Genomic DNA, 18,121 nt, shown 5'->3' with positions numbered 1-18,121 from the left:
AAACGGATATTACTAACTTCGTGACGCAGGAGGCAGGCTTCGTTGCACTACACGTGTGTTGTGCGGCGCAGCAAACGTTCAGGACTACCTCGCAGGCGCTGACAGCGCCACAGATGCCACGACGGCATTGGGAGTTGACAACCAAAACAATCTATGGCCTCCAAGATCAGGTGATTTCGGAGGCCGTGAGAAATCGTTGCATCTCACATTCGCTGACAGCACCGCTTCAGCAGCGGCGGCAGCGGCACGATCTAATGTTGCCTTTGCCTTTTTAGTTTTTGCGTCTTTTGTTAGCAGCGGTGTGGCGTCGCGGCGTGGCTGTGGTGGCCGTCGTAGCATTTGGCGGAGGCTACGTCGGTCGCCGTGTTGAGTGTGGTGCGCGGGTGTTCGTAGTGCTGTGATGGCGGTGAACGTGAAAAAAAGAGCAGCACTGACGTTAAAGACCGAGCTCAAGATAAAATCAGGGCCTTCAAGGCAGTTTACAAGAGGAGACTGATTGACACTCTTCTCGTGAAGCAGGACTTGATCGCGGCATGGGACAGCTTGAAAGGCGAAACGATTGCCAACTGCTTTCGGCACGCAGCTTTTGTTCCAGCAGAGGCCCGTGCATCAAATGACGATGGGGACGATCCCGACGAAGCAGAAGCAGAGCTCCGCGAGCTCGATGAACCTGGAACGATTTTTCGCGTTTTGTTGGTGACATGCCCGCAACACTTTGTAGGCGGTGGCGACATGGCGGCGACCACGGCTGTACTGACGGACGCCGAAATCGTTGTGGAAGTTTTTGAACAACCCGCAGACGAAGCTCAGGCTTACCCTGCAGACGATGAGGACATTCCGACTTCACAAGAAGCGCTTGCTGCATTGGATTTGCTGCGCCGCAACTGCAGTGCTATTGAGAGCAGTGGGTTTGCCCTTGTTGAGTGTTTGCAAACTATGGAACAGGACGTGAACGCGATCAACACAAAAAAGCAGGCCGCGATAACGCAGTTCTTTGCACGTAAATAAATGGACGTGACCTAAGTAGGCACCCTCCGAGTTGCTGTGCCTTCTCCGATTGAATAGAGAGTTTTAAAATTGGGGACCCAAGCAGCTTGGGGCCCCAAGAGAATTTCCTGCTGGAAGTGCGCAGGCGCAGAACCCAAGCCGATCTTGGGCTCTTGCGTCCGCACTAACCCAAGACCGAAAAATCGAAAACTAGCGTGAGCCCCGAAGCTTCCTTGGGTCACCCTCGCGAGTGGCGAGAAATCGCGAGATAGCCAGGAGAGCCGTACGAGCCGCAGCTATCCAAAGCCGTTATGTCTAAGGCGGGAAACACGACTGCTCCAAGAGCTACGTACGCGCGCTCCTACTACACAACAGAAGATGACATTTTTTTGTTGCAAAAAGTGTTCGCAACGAACCCTTTTCAAGACGTTAAGCTGTGGCCACAAGTTGCGAAAAATCTCGCAGAGGCTATGAAGAAAAGCTTTTCGCTGCGATCAATACGCAACCGCTGCGAGTTGCTGATGGCACAGTTCCTGCACAAGGATACGGCCAATCTGAAAAAGTAAGTACATATTTACCGCACAACTTCCGCTTTCAGTAGGCGCAGGTTAGCTGTCTCCTTTGCTTACGCTTATGTACTGTTTATTTGCTTTCGATGTGCTGCATCCATAACCTTGCCAGAGAAATGCGAAGCCGCTTCTCCTACCGTGTGTAGCTGTATACTCGCGGTGAGGGAACTTTTATGTGCTAGCCTGCCTTTGACCAGCTGTAATCATGGCTCTGTGGGCAATAAACGAGCGAGTGTCAAGCGTTCACCATTTGGAAGGTTACAAACGAAGTCATGTATCAGTTTTTGCCAGCGAAAAAAACGAAAACTACCCGTGAGACGAATCCGAAACTGTAGATGCCGTGCGCCCGCGTACGCCCGGGTGCATGAGCGGTAGTGTACGCGCCGGCGTAAACAAATCTGAAAGTGAAACACAAGGCCAATGGCGTGAGAACAATATACCTTGCATCCCCGCAGGGTACTAGTTCATGCTGGGAAAGAAAGTTGAAAAATTGGACCGTTTTTTAAACATACAGATGATGCCGTAAATCACGGTATTGCCCATTTGGGACTTTTTCGCGGCACCGTATATTACGTAATTAACTTCCAAGGTGCTAATGCAGTAGTGAAACACCAAGTCTAAATAAAGTATGTGACGAAGAGAAAACTTAGGAAGCTGACTGTTATCTCTTGTTGCAGGTCAGGAACCGAGGAACAGTACGCGGAAAAGGAGCAGCTTCTCACTGAAATTTTAGCTATTGCAAGAGAATTTGGGTTTGTAATCAGAGGAGCCACCTTGAAAAAGGTAGTTACGCGAACACCTGACATCCAACCATCGACATCCAACCAGCCTGGCATCCAACCAGCGATACCAACTGACCGCAGAGCTGCAAATTTGGAACGATGGGCTGCAGCTGTAACAAGAGATACAGCAGCAGCAGATCGTTACGCTCAACTGAAAAATGCAGAAGAATATGGTACTGCATGTTTTTGCAATCAAATAATGAAGGTGGAACAAGAAATTTGATACTGTAATATTCTTGTGTACATTCGCATACTCTGGCGTTTTGTAAAGCAGCAGCATGTATCCTGCAAATTATCAGTTTGCATATTACAGGTGTTTGTTTAGCTAATGTGTCCAGTATGACCTATCAAAACTGATTCATAGGTTATGAAGTTATGACTACATGAATAATAAACCAATCCCAAATGCTATTCATACTTTCGCTTCCTTTGCAGACATGGAAGATACTCAGCCTACAGAAGCATCACGACTTCTAAACAACATCTACAGTGACAATTATGTAGATGTGTCACCACCGAGTACACAAAGTGCCAGCTATGCCAACCCAAGCAGCCCACAAAGAGACGCCACCTCTCCAGTGCCCCAAGGCAGCCAGCCGCAACCTCCAACCTTGAGCCTCCCAAGTAGCACTCAGTCACATGGACCACAGTCCGACCATCGTGACGCAAGCAGTTTGGCGCAAGGAGGAAGACGGAGTACGATTCCACCGTACAATGCCCAGCCCAGCAATCGTACGCGCGCCACAAGCAGCACCCAGCAAAGGAAAAGAGGCAGGTGACTTGCACTTTTATCCTCGGTGTGGAACATTCTGCACTGAATATCTGTGCTGCCTTATGCAAATCAGTGTTAACATTTTTCCCTCATAATTTATTACCTCATAAGGCACCTTTATGAGGTTGTTCAAAATAACTTCCTGCTGCAGCAAGGGCTTACAAAAGTCACTTTGGCATGTGTCCACAATTTACCCATAAAAATTCTGAAAAGCAGTCCATGAGTGCACTTATAACCCACAGTTCCGCTTTTCGGACTTCTTACTGGATGTTGCACTGCACAATAATGTCCAGGCAAATTTTTAATGTCGAAGGGTGAACGTTGAAGCGAACTTGATTACTTACGTTAACACATCCCAGGGCATCTAATATATTTTACAAGTTATTCGAAGAGTCATATGTAATAGTTTTGTGCTTTCATTTACAGCTACCAATCCTTGTGAAGCCAACCTAGCATTTTTTGAGCGAAGGCTGCAGTTCGAACAGTCTGCTAGGGAGAGAGATGCGGCACTAGAGAAGCAACGCCTGGATCTCGAAGGAAAGAAACTTGTTCTTGAGCAGCAGAAACTACAGCAACACATTGCTGAATGGAAAGCCCAAGTAGAAGACCGTGCAAATGAAAGGAGGCTTCGGAGAGAAGAACTTGATGCAGCACGCAGGGAGCGTGAAGCGGAAAGGAATATGTTTATGGCGCAACAAAACGCGCTGCTTGGTGTTTTGAAGGGTGTGTTGGCTAAGAAAGGCAACTAAACGTTTTTTGTTATTCACAGAACTGACGTGTGTTTGTGAACATTGCACATTTGGAAAGCATTTCGCTCCAACATCATAATCGCGTATTGGTCACACCACAATTTAGAATTGTATAGTCTACATGAGCTAAAGTCTCTTTATTTATTTATTTTTATTTTATGTATTGATACAGCAATCCCAGGAAGGGATTTTCGCAGGGTGAGCATACTGATACAAGCACAGATCAAATATTTACAAAAAAAAGACAGAAAAAAACAAAGGCCACAAATGATCAGTAAACAGACAAAATGGATCAGCATTGCTGACAAAATGATGGTAGTGCAACATAGGAGTAGACATGACAGTACAATAAGGTTTATAGCATATCTTAATTATTCAAGAACACATAAAATTATTGACTGAGAACAATAACACAAAATGTAAGGGGCATAAAGTTGATAGGTGTCCACAGAGCAAGTGTGACAGATACTGTGCCTTTCCCTTCCTGTGAACCAATTATTATTACAGTGAAAGCTCGTTAATTCAAACCTCGATAATTCGAATTTTCGGATAATTCGAACTACACTACTTGGTCCGGCCAAGCTCCATAGAGATCTGTGTATAAAAAAGCCCGTTAATTCGAATGCGAGTCGGTTCCGCTACGGATAATTCGAACTCCGCGCCGCCACGCCTGGGCGGCTTGGCGCACATCAAGCGGCAAAAAAAAGAAAAAAAGAAGTAAACACCTCCGCGATCGGAAGGCATAATAGAGGCTGCACTCGTCTAAAACGGGGACAGGAGATGATACCAGGTAAAGCCATGGAAGAATGGGTAAAACTTAAATGGCGCCATGACCGCCGCGGTGGCCGGCGGCGTTGGAGGGAGAGGACGGTGGTCGCGGCTGTGTGCTCTCTCTTCTGCGCAACCTCCGTAGCTCACAACTAAATACTCGTTAATTCCAACCCTGCTAATTTGGAAATAGAGATATAAGTACTGTCAGCGCGGCCCCAGCCAATGCCCATGAAAGGCTAGATCTCGGACAAGCACTATGGGTTGAACTTTTTTTTTTTTTTTTTTTTTTTTTTGCGATAGCCATCCATCCTTCCACCCATTAGTTGTCAGCGGAAGCACGCGAGTCAGCCAAGGTATATGTACAATGGTAGCGAAGGCTGGGCCCAAAAACGGTCCAGCGCGACAGCAGCACAGCCACTTTGGGGGGGCCAAAACACTTAGATAATGAAATTCAAAAGCACAAATAAAAACGCTTTAAAACAACATAAAGAAATACACATTTTAATGCCACGTTTTATAAAATAGGTAAACTATTTTAGCAAAATATTACTCCCCATTTTTAATTTTTTGCAACGTTCTTGTTACGCCCCCTGTTGATGAGTGTGCGGTGCATTTGCAGCTTGACTTTGCAGGCCTTGTTTCGGCACCCAGCCACAGTGGCCGCGGGAGCTCACGAAGCGGTTTCTTATCGCCAGTCTCGAAATGCCCCTTTTGCGAAGTTTTCGTCGTCCTTGCGCGTCGCGTCTCTGTCACCGTTTTGTAAAATTTGCACCCCGCCGCACCGCTCTGGCAGTTTTCTCGGTTTTTGTCGTTTCCTTCGACGTGCGGCCAGTGCGAAGTCTTTTTCCGTCTTTGCACGCTTCGCGCTGTTCTTTTGAAGCGCTTAGCGCTTTATTTCAAGATGAGCTTGCGGCGTGTGAAGAAACGATGCGCCGTGGCACATTGCGACAGCATGGACAGTGGCGTCGGTGTCAAGCTACACCGCTTCCCGCTGGACTTTCACAGGTGAGCTGTTGTCAGTGTCGTCTGCTACAAGGCGTCTGCTCTAGGTATGCTCCGAATGCTTTCGTTGGGCTGTTTCTTCTGTTTCTGTTTGTTTGGGCTTCTGTTTCTGTAACCAGTTCGTGCGCACGTGGCTTCATTTTTTCGGTGATATTTATGTAATACACTACAGGGCACACACTTTAAGTGCTGAGCTGTGCGAAGGAGGCCCCCCAGGCCCACCATTTGTCTGATTTATGGTGAGTTTCATGCAGCCGGCTATCACCAGCGTTAACTTGATACCGGGCTCTCAGGAGCAACCACGCGCATGCCACTGACCGGAAGGCCAATTTAAAACCAATTGTGCTGCCTGACAAGTCTGAGCACAACACTGTATAGTTTTCCAACACCGCGAAGCCAATTTGACCCTCGCAACTGGTAGTATCAAAATTCAGCCACGTGTATATGCGCGGCCTTGAGGGTGCTTTAACTGAATTCACTCAGGAGTTACTGCCTGTCTTCTTATTGCTATCCTGCATATGCATGACCGTTAGGGTAACTTTAAACGCACTTCATTCTCGTCAATCTTAACCATAGAAAAGTATAGCTACCCGCATGCCATGAGGACGAGCGTACGTAACCGCACTCTTAGGCGCTGAGAGCTTGGGGCGAGCATTTACTACCATAGTTCAGATATAATGGAAATATAATGTACTGCAGTTAGCATTGACAGGAATAATGACGCATTGGCGTTTGGAGTATGCAGTATTCCTTACGGCGCAATTGTGAATAACGTGCACGTTGCATCACGTCCAGGTGCCGAGCGTGAGCGTGGGTGCTACCACAACGTCAGCCTGGAGAAGAAGACACCATGGCAGCTGCGAGACTTGCGGGTTTTTTTTTCAAGCACTTCGAACCGTCTGCGTATCTGTCGTCAAAAAAGCTGCGACCCGTGTTGATGCGCCTACTTATGTCATGTCATGTTTGCCTCAATTGAAGCAGCACTGTCTTCTATGCTTTTCAATTTCCTACCTGGCAACGTTCGTGGAACTGCAGGGCTTTTTTCTATCCGCACTGTGACCATTAAGATGAATAGCCAGCTTAAAGAAACTACTGCTTGAGCTGCCTGTGAGGTGTATTTTTTGTTGGTGTGCTTTATCACTGTATTTGTTTGGTTGCTGTAATAAAGCATGAATATGAAAACCATACTTGCCGTACACTGTATTGCAAACTGTGCACTTGAGCCTGTGCTTTGTGCATCATACCTTGTACTCAAAAGTAGTAGCACCAGTATTTCCACAAAGGTTTCCCCTACGAATCATGCATGATTGCATTCTTAGCCAGCCAAGATAAGCCAGCGTCTGAAAGTGTTGCTGCCTTTCTATGCTGCCTTCTTTGCCAGTAACTTTCATTGGGTTCCGAATTGCACATTACCAAGGCCATAACTAGCAGGAACTCGAGCAAATTTGACTGGAAAAGGTTGGTGCGCACTGAAAGGCAACCTTCATGAGATACCGGCTTGAAAAGGCGGGTTCTTTAAAAAGACCACTTTAAAATTCGCGCTAAAAACATACGTATGCGTGACGTCATTCAACGTCACTCATACGTAGTTGCCCCCCAATATGGCGGTGCCCATGAGCCGCCATTTTTTGGGCCAATGGGAGCCTATGGAACCTTTGCTACCATTGTACATATACCTTGAGTCAGCCGCGATCATAACGCTGGCTTTTAGCACCCTTCGCTTCAAAAGCCGCTTGCTGATATCGCGCGTTCCGATGATTGGAGTGGCAGGCACTCGCCCAAGTCGCTCATAGCATGATGAAGCGAACGTACTGAAAAGGAGGCTTGCACAACCGGACAAGCGCTGGCACTTTGCCAAGTTCGCTTACCCCCCTTCCCCCTGCTGGAGTTGAAGTCAAAAGATAAACACGCCGTTATCGCTGCACAGCATCTTGGCGCACTGCCAAGAAATATGTTGTGGACCGTGACAGCGAAACGGAGAGACGCGCTAACAACTGAGGCCTTCATTTTTTTTTTTTTTTTTGGATCGGATTCGTAGGCACAAATCGCGGCTAGGTTGGTTCATTATGCCAGGGAGTTCGTTACGCGATGACTAAATACGGTACATTTACTGTATTACAAATGGTTCTTGTCAGTTTTTTCGAGGCCATTCGATAATTCGAACATCGGATAATTCGAACTTTTTTCCCGGTTCAGGGAAGTTCGAATTAACGAGCTTTTACTGTATAAAGTTGATAACAATAAGAAATTAGCAACTGTAGGGGCAGCAGGGAATGAATACATCAGAAAATAGATGTTAATGGTCATTGAGGCTTGTGGTGATTTCTGCCATAATTGATCGTTAGCTAGCCGATCTACTTTCCTTAAATAGGACAAATGAACGATACTCATACCAGCTTCTGTCTCAGCTGTTACGCAACACAAGGTATTCTTTCAGAGAAGGTGAACGAAGGTGAAAGAACATTGCCACTTGGTTGCCGTAAAGGCAAGTGTGGCAATTTGTTAGAACCGTCGCTACTTTGTACATTTGAGGCACATTCTGGAGAAAGATTTTCTGATTTTTTTTGTAGTCCAAGAAGGCAAACAGACTGATTGTCTTGCCGAATCCCCATTCCACTGACTGCCTTACAGTGCTCATGGCAGTATTGAATTCTTGCTGCTGTTCGTTGAGACGTGCACCAGCATATGGTTGCATGAGCAGAGGGTGGAGGGGGTATGCAGGATCACCATATATAGTGAATGTATTTCCCTGCACCAACTGGAGAAGCTTCTCATACAACCCACTTTCCCGAAGTATTCCTGCAAAAGAGAACCAATTAAGAGTGCATATATTGAGCCACAGAATGATGCACCTGGCCGTTTCAAAGCGAAGTTTAGTTTTAGGAGCAGTGCATTTCTTAGTGATGTTCTTGCTGGGGCACCGCCTTAATGTGACAGTTGAAGTATTTGGCTCGACCTGCGAACTGAGGCGTACCCCAGTTAGCCTTGTTCAGTGCTCCTTCATACCGTGTAAACCATCTTCTTCCTCTTGTTCTAGTTGAAGTATTTGTTATTTAAGAAGTCGCTTGTCGAAAACAATTACGCATAAATTTTCTTAGCAGAAACTACACTCCACACACGTGCTTAATTACCTTTTTGGGCGATCAGATCATAACTGTGACAGCATGCGGCTTTTGACGGCAGGAATGAGAGCCTTTGATTTACCTGCATCATGCCTGTGGCCAAAATATGGGCCGTCAAGGTCGCAGACGATGCCGTTGGCACACATAACGGCCTGATATTTGACAATGTGCTCCCGTTTGTGTCCAGAGAAGTACATTCGCTGGTGGTACGTTGGTCGGCAGATGGGTCGGGCGGTTCCATCCACGAATCCCCAGCAGTTAGTCAAAAGCGCACCTCGATCATGTACAGCCTGCATTTCAAAATGTAGGATATTGTTGCAGCAGTATTCATTGCAATATCGCGCTCTGAAGAAGATTTCAACAACTATGGCCAGAGGCGAGTCACACTTGGTAGTACTAGAAAATGCATAACAGGAAAGTATGCACATCATATGTGCCTTTCCTTTCTTGCATGGCGTATGTGTCAGAGGAAACGAGGTAAAACGCGATCTGTACACTTCCGTTTTGACGGCACCCTGTCTTTTATAGCTTTTCTACCAACGTCGGTAAAGCTTTTATAGAAAATGAAAAAAGCCTAAGGTTACAAACATTGTTTACAGAAATCCTGCGAAGGCAGCAGTCGCTTACCTAATTGCAATAATGTACGTATCTTCATTTGCACATACTATAATCTTCTTTCATTTGTACAAGCCATCGTCATCGCCCCGCGTCGCGGGCTCCGGCACGCGCCTGGGTTCGCCATCGGATTAAACGCTAGACACGGCATACCTTGCCTTGCTATCTCAACCTTGCCATCTTTCACAATATTTAAACTTTTAAACAGTACGTACCTGGGAAAACATAGCGATGTTCGCGAGGTTCAGCCAACAATGATTTGTCATTGACAGGAGATGACCGAAGGTCGTCTCAATGTGGCCGAAGACAGAGGCGACTATGCTGGACATCACGGAGGTATGTCGTCCGAAAACGTCTTCTAAGTCGCACCACCTATTAGGATATGCGAGCAACCGGAGGGCAGTCAGGAGAACTTTGCCGGATACTTGCACTCCCTGAATGCTCTCAATTGTTTCGGGAATTAGGAGAGCAGATGACAATTCATCAATGTTTTCTTTCTCAAAACGGAACATTCTCCGAAAGACGTCGTCTTCAATGCTTCCGTCGTCGAGCCATGCTTTGCGAGAAGTATACTGCCGCCGGCCATATCGTCGGTAAATCACTTCTGGCAACGGCAGAAATAGTTCTTCAATGTCAGCCCAACTTCAATCAGCGTACAGCAGATGATCGTAGAGCAAACTTGCTGTCCTTCGACTGATTTTTGCCATTTGACACAGGTGAACTCGCAGTCTTGTGGGGAATCACCAAAAAAACATCATTTAAGAGCACTTGGCCAGCTTGGAGCACATTAAAGATCCCCAGGTGGTCAAAATTACTCTGTAGCCCTCTACTACGGCTCCCCTTTCTCTCTTTCCACTTTCACTCCCACCTTTATCCCTTTCCTTACGGCGCGGTTCAGGTGTCCACAGAATAAGTGTGACTGATACTGCGCCTTTCCCTTCCTGTGAACCAATGAACAATGAATGGCCAGCTTGGCTGACATGGCTGTGATTGGCTTTTCTTGACTTAAAATGGTTTACTTAATTCGTAGTACTAACAAAACTATTACGTTTATGTGATTTTAATGCTCGCTCTTCTTGCTCAAAAATGCATTCTGTTTGTTTTCACTTGCAACAAAGGCTTTTCTTTTTTGTTGCTTTCAAGCACCTTTTTATTTTCCCCACTGCGGCGTAACGAGCGCTCGACCCAATGCTGTCTGCGTTTGACCCAATTCTCAAACTCTGCTGCTCCTCTAAACCCAAGAGCAACGACGCAACGCGGCTTGGGGGCCCAGAGCCTTGGGTCCCCAATTCTAAAGGTCTCTAATTTCGCTGCTCTTGCATGTATTTTCTACGAAATTTTATATTACGAATTATGGATAGAGCGAACTATTTTTCGATTTTTTAACTGTTTGATATAACAGGGTTTCACTGTTCGTGTTATCCCCGAGTCTGCAGTAGTGGTTTGTGATGCACCTGATGCTTGCCTGAATACTTAGTGCAGTTTGTTCAAACAATGTGAGGACACCAAAAGATTTCTGCAATAATACTTATTCTAAACCACTGGTTGGTTAAGAAAATTTTCAAAATAAATAATTTGGCTGAGTTGCCAAAATGAGCTTTTAAGTTTTATTAATCATAACCTTCATTCAAATTACTCTAGAATGCTCATTTATGCTTTATTGCATCCCTTGGTGGCTCTAGATCACATATAAATAGAAATCTTCCCCACAAGGTTTAATGATTAATAATAAGGCTCCTCCAAACAAAAGACATGCTTTCTTTGTTGCATTAAAAACTCTCTATTGTAGAAGAAAAAAAAACTGTTCGCAGTTTTGGAACCAGGACTTGAATATGAACAAACTTTAAAAGTTTGGTGTAAATCTGTCCATACATAGAAAAAATAGGCCTAAGTCCAGGGTCCCTCTTTAACGCTTTTGTGGTGGTAGTTCTGGTGAAGCCTGTATACAGCAACAATAAAAGAGTCCTGAAAGATATCTGCAGTTGCTGCTTAGCAACCATAGTTCTGCGTAAATAAAGTAACAAAATTCCAATTAGTGAAGGTGTTAGGCAAGGAGACAGAATCTCCCCAGTGCTATTCAGAGACATGGAATGGAGCAGTTAGCCATCAGGCTCAAGGGAGAATATATCAGTAACCTGCGATTCGCTGATGACATTGCCTTGCTAAGTCACTCAGGGGACCAATTACAACTTATGATCTAGGCAGGAGAAGCAGAGAGGTAGGCCTGAAAATTAATATGCGGAAGACGAAGGTAATGTTGAACAGCCTGGTAAAAGAACAGCAGTTTAAAATAGGTAGCAAAGCGCTGAAAATGGTAGGCGAATATGTCTGCTTAGGACAGGTAGTAGCCGCAGATCCAGACCATGAAAGGGAAATAACTAGGAGAGTAAGATAGGGATAGAGCGCATTTGGAACTTACTCACATATTATGACTAGCAGCTTACTGGCATTGCTCAAAAGGAAAATATATAGCAGTTGTATCTCACCTGTACTCACCTATATGGCTGAAAGGTGGAGGCTAACAAAAAGGGTTCTACTTAAGTTGAGGACAACGCAGAGAGCTATAGACCAGAATATAGTAGGTGCAATGTTATTTATTTAGAACCCTACTTAAGTTGAGGACAACGCAGAGAGCTATAGACCGGAAAATGGTAGGTGCAATGTTATTTATTTATTTATTAAATACTGCCAACTGCCTCTTGGCAGTCAGAATGAGATAAGAAGCATGCAGAGTGGGTCAGAGAAATAATGCGAGTTACTGATATTCTAGTGAAAATCAAGAAGAAGGAATAGTCATGGGCAGGACATGTAGTGCAAAGACAGAGAGATGGTCTCTAAGTATAGCCATTTGGATTCCAAGGGAAGGAAAGTCTAGCGTGGAACAGCAGAAAATTGGGTGGGTGGATGAAGTTAAAGGGGTCATGACAGCTAACAGTTGAGCATAAACTGATTATTGCATTTCACTCCTCGCACGTTAAATTGTAAATCCTCGAAATTTGAACTCATTGCGTGCAGTAGATAGTTTTAAATTGAATTTTATTATTAATATTGGAGTCAGCTTTCTGGTCTGGCAACCATTGGCCGCTGGCGTCACGAGATATCATCCCCATGGTCGTCTGCTATTTAAGCTGCCGGCTGCACTCTTGCATGCACGCTATGAATGGTCGTCACTGAGTTGTTTTTTTTTTTTTCCTCAGCAATACTATTTTATTCACATATTCTCTTTTCTTTGAGAAGCCTTCACTATAATATGCGACCTTAGTGATCCTTGGGCTTGTTTTGGCCTTCGTCTAGAGATTGTTGAGGAGGCCGAAATCGACAGGCTCATGCTGTATAATTTAGGCATACAAGCGCTCCCGCATATAAAAAGGCACTTGTCCAACGTTTCATTCGGCCGTGTAAATGCGCCTCGAAAGTGGGGAGAGTAGCGTTATGTTCCTGATTGTTCAGCTATTGCTGCCGCTCTTTCGGTCCAAAAAGTACGAAGAAATCTCAAACAAGCATACCTTGACGCGAGAGCATACCTTGCGACATTAGAGGAACAGACAAATAAGAGATAAAAGGTAAACTGCGTGGATGAAACGGGACACAAGAGGAAGGAACAAAAATGACAACACGGGCGCAGACTTTGAACTGATTATTGGTGAACGAAAGCACATGAAATTAATAGTGATGGCAAACACTGATATGATGGTATTGCTCATGGATTAAGAAGGCATGATGAGTAGTGCTCTTGGATATTGCTTTAGAAAGTGTAATGATATGGGAGTGTTAAATGCATTAAATAGTGTCTTAAATGATGGCATTGGTAAATGTGTCAATGAGCCAAGCCTGAGCAGCACTGGCAGCAGGGCTTCTGAACAGTTGTGGCTGTTGGTCGAACAAAAATATTGGCAGTGGAATGTCAAATGTGTCATTATATAGAGCTAAAACATTTTTTTTTTTCGTGCAGTGTAGGTAAACTGACAGGATAAGGTCACCTCTAACTTAGTTTCCGTATAAGGGCAAATAAAGTGTGGCTCTTAGATGAGTGCATGTGATAATAAATAAGAGTAAGATGAGATTAGCTTCTAGCACGAGAACTTACAGCAGAAATAAGTGCAGTTCATTTTGAGCTTTTTGTACTGATCTGCTGGGGGATAACTGAACTAGCTACTTTGGATATGTGTGCTCACAATTTCAGCAAGCTCTACATTAGATTTTGAAAGTGAAAGGTAAAGTTTTGTCATCATTAATTCAGGCTTCATTTATGTGAAATTTTGTATTTACTTACATATAGGTTGACCCTTTTTTTTTTTTTTTTCAATTGGGTCTTCAAAACTTGAAGATCAACCAATACATGAACCATGGGCAGGGCAAGGTAGAACTCAACTGAAAATCCAGAACATTAATGGAATTGAACCTGGATGTATCAAATTTGGAAGTGATTTTAAAATAGTTTAATGCATTGATAATTTTATATAGAAAAAATGGCAGCATATAAGCTTTCCTATAACTTAAAAACAAGGATACATTGTACTAGAGCACTGCACAGGCCTCAGGCTCGAGCCCAAAGCCCGAACCCAGACCAGGCCTGGGCCCGGACCGCGCCCGCTAAATTATTTCTCTACTGAACCCGGTTCATAAAGCTTGGAGTGAAGCCCAGTTGAGGCCTGGCTCAGGCCCGTTCTTATAGTAATGCGTGAAGGGAATTGATCACTGTGAGCAAGTAGACTTTCACTGCACAAATAAAGAATTGGCAGACAAAGAACCTCATATCGCAGTAATGCTTGCAGGAGTTTCTTATTTTTAAAACAAAATGGATTGGTAATGAGGCATGTCTATCTGGTGCGCTCTTGCTGTACGAACCAAGGTAGATATACAATGGTAGCGAAGGTTCCATAGACGCCCATTGGTCCTAAAAATGGCGGCTCATGGGCACCGCCATATTGGGGGGCAACTACGTATGAGTGACGTTGAATGACGTCACGCATACGTATGTTTTTAGCGCGAATTTTAAAGTGGTCTTTTTATAGAACCCGCCTTTTCAAGCCGGTATCTCAGGAAGGTTGCCTTTCAGTGCGCACCAACCTTTGCCAGTCAAATGTGCTCGAGTTCCTGCTAGTTATGGCCTTGCTAATGTGCAATTCGGAACCCAATGAAAGTTACTGGCAAAGAAGGCAGCATAGAAAGGCAGCAACACTTTCAGACGCTGGCTTACCTTGGCTGGCTAAGAATGCAATCATGCATGATTCGTAGTGGAAACCTTGGTGGAAATATTGGTGCTAGTACTTTTGAGTACAAGGTATGATGCACAAAGCACAGGCTCAAGTGCACAGTTTGCAATACAGTGTACGGCAAGTATGGTTTTCATATTCATGGTTTATTACAGCAACCAAACAAATACAGTGATAAAGCACACCAACAAAAAATACACGTCACAGGCAGCTCAAGCAGTAGTTTCTTTAAGCTGGCTATTCATCTTAATGGTCACAGTGCGGATAGAAAAAAGCCCTGCAGTTCCACGAACGTTGCCAGGTAGGAAATTGAAAAGCATAGAAGACAATGCTAAGACAGCTTCAATTGAGGCAAACATGACATGACATAAGTAGGCGCATCAACACGGGTCGCAGCCTTTTTGACGACAGATACGCAGACGGTTCGAAGTGCTTGGAACAAACCCGCAAGTCTCGCAGCTGCCATGGTGTCTTCTTCTCCAGGCTGACGTTGTGGTAGAACTGCACCCACGCTCGGCACCTGGACGTGATGCAACGTGCACGTTATTCACAATTGCGCCGTAAGGAATACTGCATACTCCAAACGCCAATGCGTCATTATTCCTGTCAATGCTAACTGCAGTACATTATATTTCCATTATATCTGAACTATGGTAGTAAATGCTCGCCCCAAGCTCTCAGCGCCTAAGAGTGCGGTTACGTACGTTCGTCCTCATGGCATGCGGGTAGCTATACTTTTCTATGGTTAAGATTGACGAGAATGAAGTGCGTTTAAAGTTACCCTAACGGTCATGCATATGCAGAATAGCAATAAGAAGACAGGCAGTAACTCCTGCTGAGTGAATTCAGTTAAAGCACCCTCAAGGCCGCGCATATACACATGGCTGAATTTTGATACTACCAGTTGCGAGGGTCAAATTGGCTTCGCGGTGTTGGAAAACTAAACAGTGTTGTGCTCAGACTTGTCAGGCAGCACAATTGGTTTTAAATTGGCCTTCCGGTCAGTGGCATGCGCGTGGTTGCTCCTGAGAGCCCGGTATCAAGTTAACGCTGGTGATAGCCGGCTGCACGAAACTCACCATAAATCAGACAAATGGTGGGCCTCTTTCGCACAGCTCAGCACTTAAAGTGTGTGCCCTGTAGTGTAGTACATAAATATCCCCGAAAAAATGAAGCCACGTGCGCATGAACTGGTTACAGAAACAGAAGCGAACAGCCCAACGAAAGCATTCGGAGCATACCTAGAGCAGACGCCTTGTAGCAGACGACACTGACAAGAGCTCACCTGTGAAAGTCCAGCGGGAAGCGGTGTAGCTTGACACCGACGGCACTGTCCATGCTGTCGCAATGTGCCACGGCGCATCGTTTCTTCACACGCCGCAAGCTCATCTTGAAATAAAGCGCTAAGCGCTTCAAAAGAACAGCGCGAAGCGTGCAAAGACGGAAAAAGACTTCGCACTGGCCGCACGTTGAAGGAAACGACAAAAGCCGAGAAAACTGCCGCAGCGGTGCGGCGGGGTGCAAATTTTACAAAATGGTGACAGAGACGCGATGCGCAAGGACGACAAAAACTTCGCAAAAGGGGCATTTCGAGACTGGCGATAAGAAACCGCTTCGTGAGCTCCCGCGGCCACTGTGGCTGGGTGCCGAAACAAGGCCTGCAAAGTCAAGCTGCAAATGCACCGCACACTCATCAACAGGGGGTGTAACAAGAACGTTGCAAAAAAAATAAAAATGCGGAGTAATGTTTTGCTAAAATAGTTTACCTGTTTTATAAAACGTGGCATTAAAATATTTATTTCTTTATGTTGTTTTATAGCGTTTTTATTTGTGCTTTTGAATTTCATTATCTAAGTGTTTCGGCCCCCCCAAAGTGGCTGTGCTGCTGTCGCCCTAGACCGTTTTTGGGCCCAGCCTTCGCTACCATTGTATATATACCTTGTACGAACTGCATCTCTTGGGATCTATTGGAAGAACCAGTGAGGCAGTGGAGCCCTCTTAACATTCGCCGACATGTGATCTTGGATTCTGCGCGTGCTTCCACTTCTCACCTCCAGGCTTGTCTGCAGTTGCGACTCTAAGCAATCACTGAATGAGAATTGCGCATTTTTCGATTTGCATACGCACTCTTGTACTATCGTGCATGCAAAGAACAAAAGATTGCGCACTGGCCCCCTGAACCTCCGAGGCACTGAAGCTACTCTGCCATCGTCAGAATGTGACTTCATACACTGCACAATAAATAAAACAGACACGGCCATGAATATGATTGGAACAGCATCAAACCTGCATACCCCAGCCCGACCACTGAGGCACCGCAGCGGGGTATTAGGTAAATAAATAAAAAGCATAAATTTTTACTCAGCGGGCATCACAGGTTTATTTCATCCATATCAGTGTTGTTATGCATCACATGTAGTTTGTTTTTCAATAGTGAATTGAATGCTGGACGTTGGCCCTCATTGTATGTATATGCGCAAGCCCGGCCTGGGCCCAGGTTCGGCACAACAGCTCATGTTCCGGCCTGGCCTGGTCCACAGGCCTGGCCAAGCCTGACTTTTGGGCTGGCCTGTGTCTGTGCCGTGGCCCACATTTCACTCATGTTAGTGGTGTGGTTCTTACAGCAATGTGCTGTCCACCGGCATGCTGGCGGGCCACCAGTCACTAGTCATTGGTAGGCCTAACCTGTTTTGCATCCAAGCCACAGCAGATTGCTCTTATTTAGCCACTGCCCATTATAACATATCTAATCCTGATATCAGTGCACTGTAAATAGAATAATCATTCATTAAAGTTAAGGTACAGAGGTTTCTGCAAGGCCTCCGGCAGTGAAGTGAGCTAAGCATGCCAGGCAAGCGCCACCACAAGGCTTTAGTCAGTTAGATTGGCTGCACTGAATAAGAGTCATTTGGTATTGGAAAATGAGTACAACAGATTGAACATTACCTTCAAGCACATGTGGCGGCCACTTCATAACATGTTTCCACGATGCTAGTGCTAACATCAGGTGTCCAAGGCCACGTAGTGCATGAAAAATGATAGAAGAGTGCCATTAACAAAAGTGCTACTTGCAGGGATATGGCGCACATTTCAATATATCTAATGACTTACAGAACTCGAGTTCATTATACTGTGTCTCATGTAACATTACATTGAATTTTCAATGGGATATTTTATGTGTTCAATATAGCCAGTAATTTGAAATAATTCAGGTTCAGCATATCCAGACTCGACTGTTATATAATGCGATTGATGCTACTATGGGAAGCCTTGCCTTCATTCCATTTTGAGCCTTTGCCAAGTACTACAGAAGCGTTTCAAAAGCCCATTCCTTTTCAAGAAAAACATGCATTTTCACCTAGAATAATCATATTCTATGACACGTTTTCATCAGGACAATGTCAAATTTGGACCTCGTGGGGTAGCACGCTGCCTCAGATGAAAGATATTTTATAATGTCATTGCAACTTTGATATGTGATGAACAGTGTCATAGCCTCCTTTATACTCTGTGCCTGTCACGGCGCCGCGCGAACA

The 18,121-nt window shown here is 45.1% G+C and overlaps 2 protein-coding genes and 1 pseudogene across 4 annotated transcripts in view; 1 reads left to right on the top strand and 2 right to left on the bottom strand.

Annotated features, from left to right (window-relative positions):
* The window catches only part of Megf8 (multiple EGF like domains 8), a 211,678-nt gene that overhangs the window by 49,699 nt on the left and 143,858 nt on the right, over nt 1–18,121 (top strand). The gene's annotated exons all lie outside the window — the stretch shown is intronic.
* On the bottom strand, nt 7,900–10,076 carry LOC146203420 (uncharacterized; annotated as a pseudogene).
* Nucleotides 14,928–16,196, bottom strand: LOC146203419 (52 kDa repressor of the inhibitor of the protein kinase-like). The gene is made up of 2 exons (XM_084588758.1): nt 15,871–16,196; nt 14,928–15,105 (listed from the first exon to the last, which is right to left on the bottom strand). The coding sequence occupies exons 1-2, from the start codon at nt 15,972–15,974 to the stop codon at nt 14,928–14,930; spliced, it is 282 nt and encodes a 93-aa protein (XP_084444884.1). The 5' UTR covers nt 15,975–16,196.

This window comes from Amblyomma maculatum, chromosome 1 (genome assembly GCF_055883805.1).
Source record: "Amblyomma maculatum isolate TAMU_Amacu chromosome 1, ASM5588380v1, whole genome shotgun sequence".
Taxonomy (NCBI): Eukaryota; Metazoa; Arthropoda; class Arachnida; order Ixodida; family Ixodidae; genus Amblyomma; species Amblyomma maculatum.
This window is presented reverse-complemented; position numbering and strand designations above follow the sequence as displayed.

Bases quoted from the DNA above. Each gene is read 5' to 3' on its own strand.
- LOC146203419 (XM_084588758.1), bottom strand. From the start codon at position 15,974: ATGAGCTTGCGGCGTGTGAAGAAACGATGCGCCGTGGCACATTGCGAC. The intron at 15,106-15,870 runs GTGAGCTCTTGT...CATCACGTCCAG, and splicing joins TTCCCGCTGGACTTTCACAG to GTGCCGAGCGTGGGTGCAGT.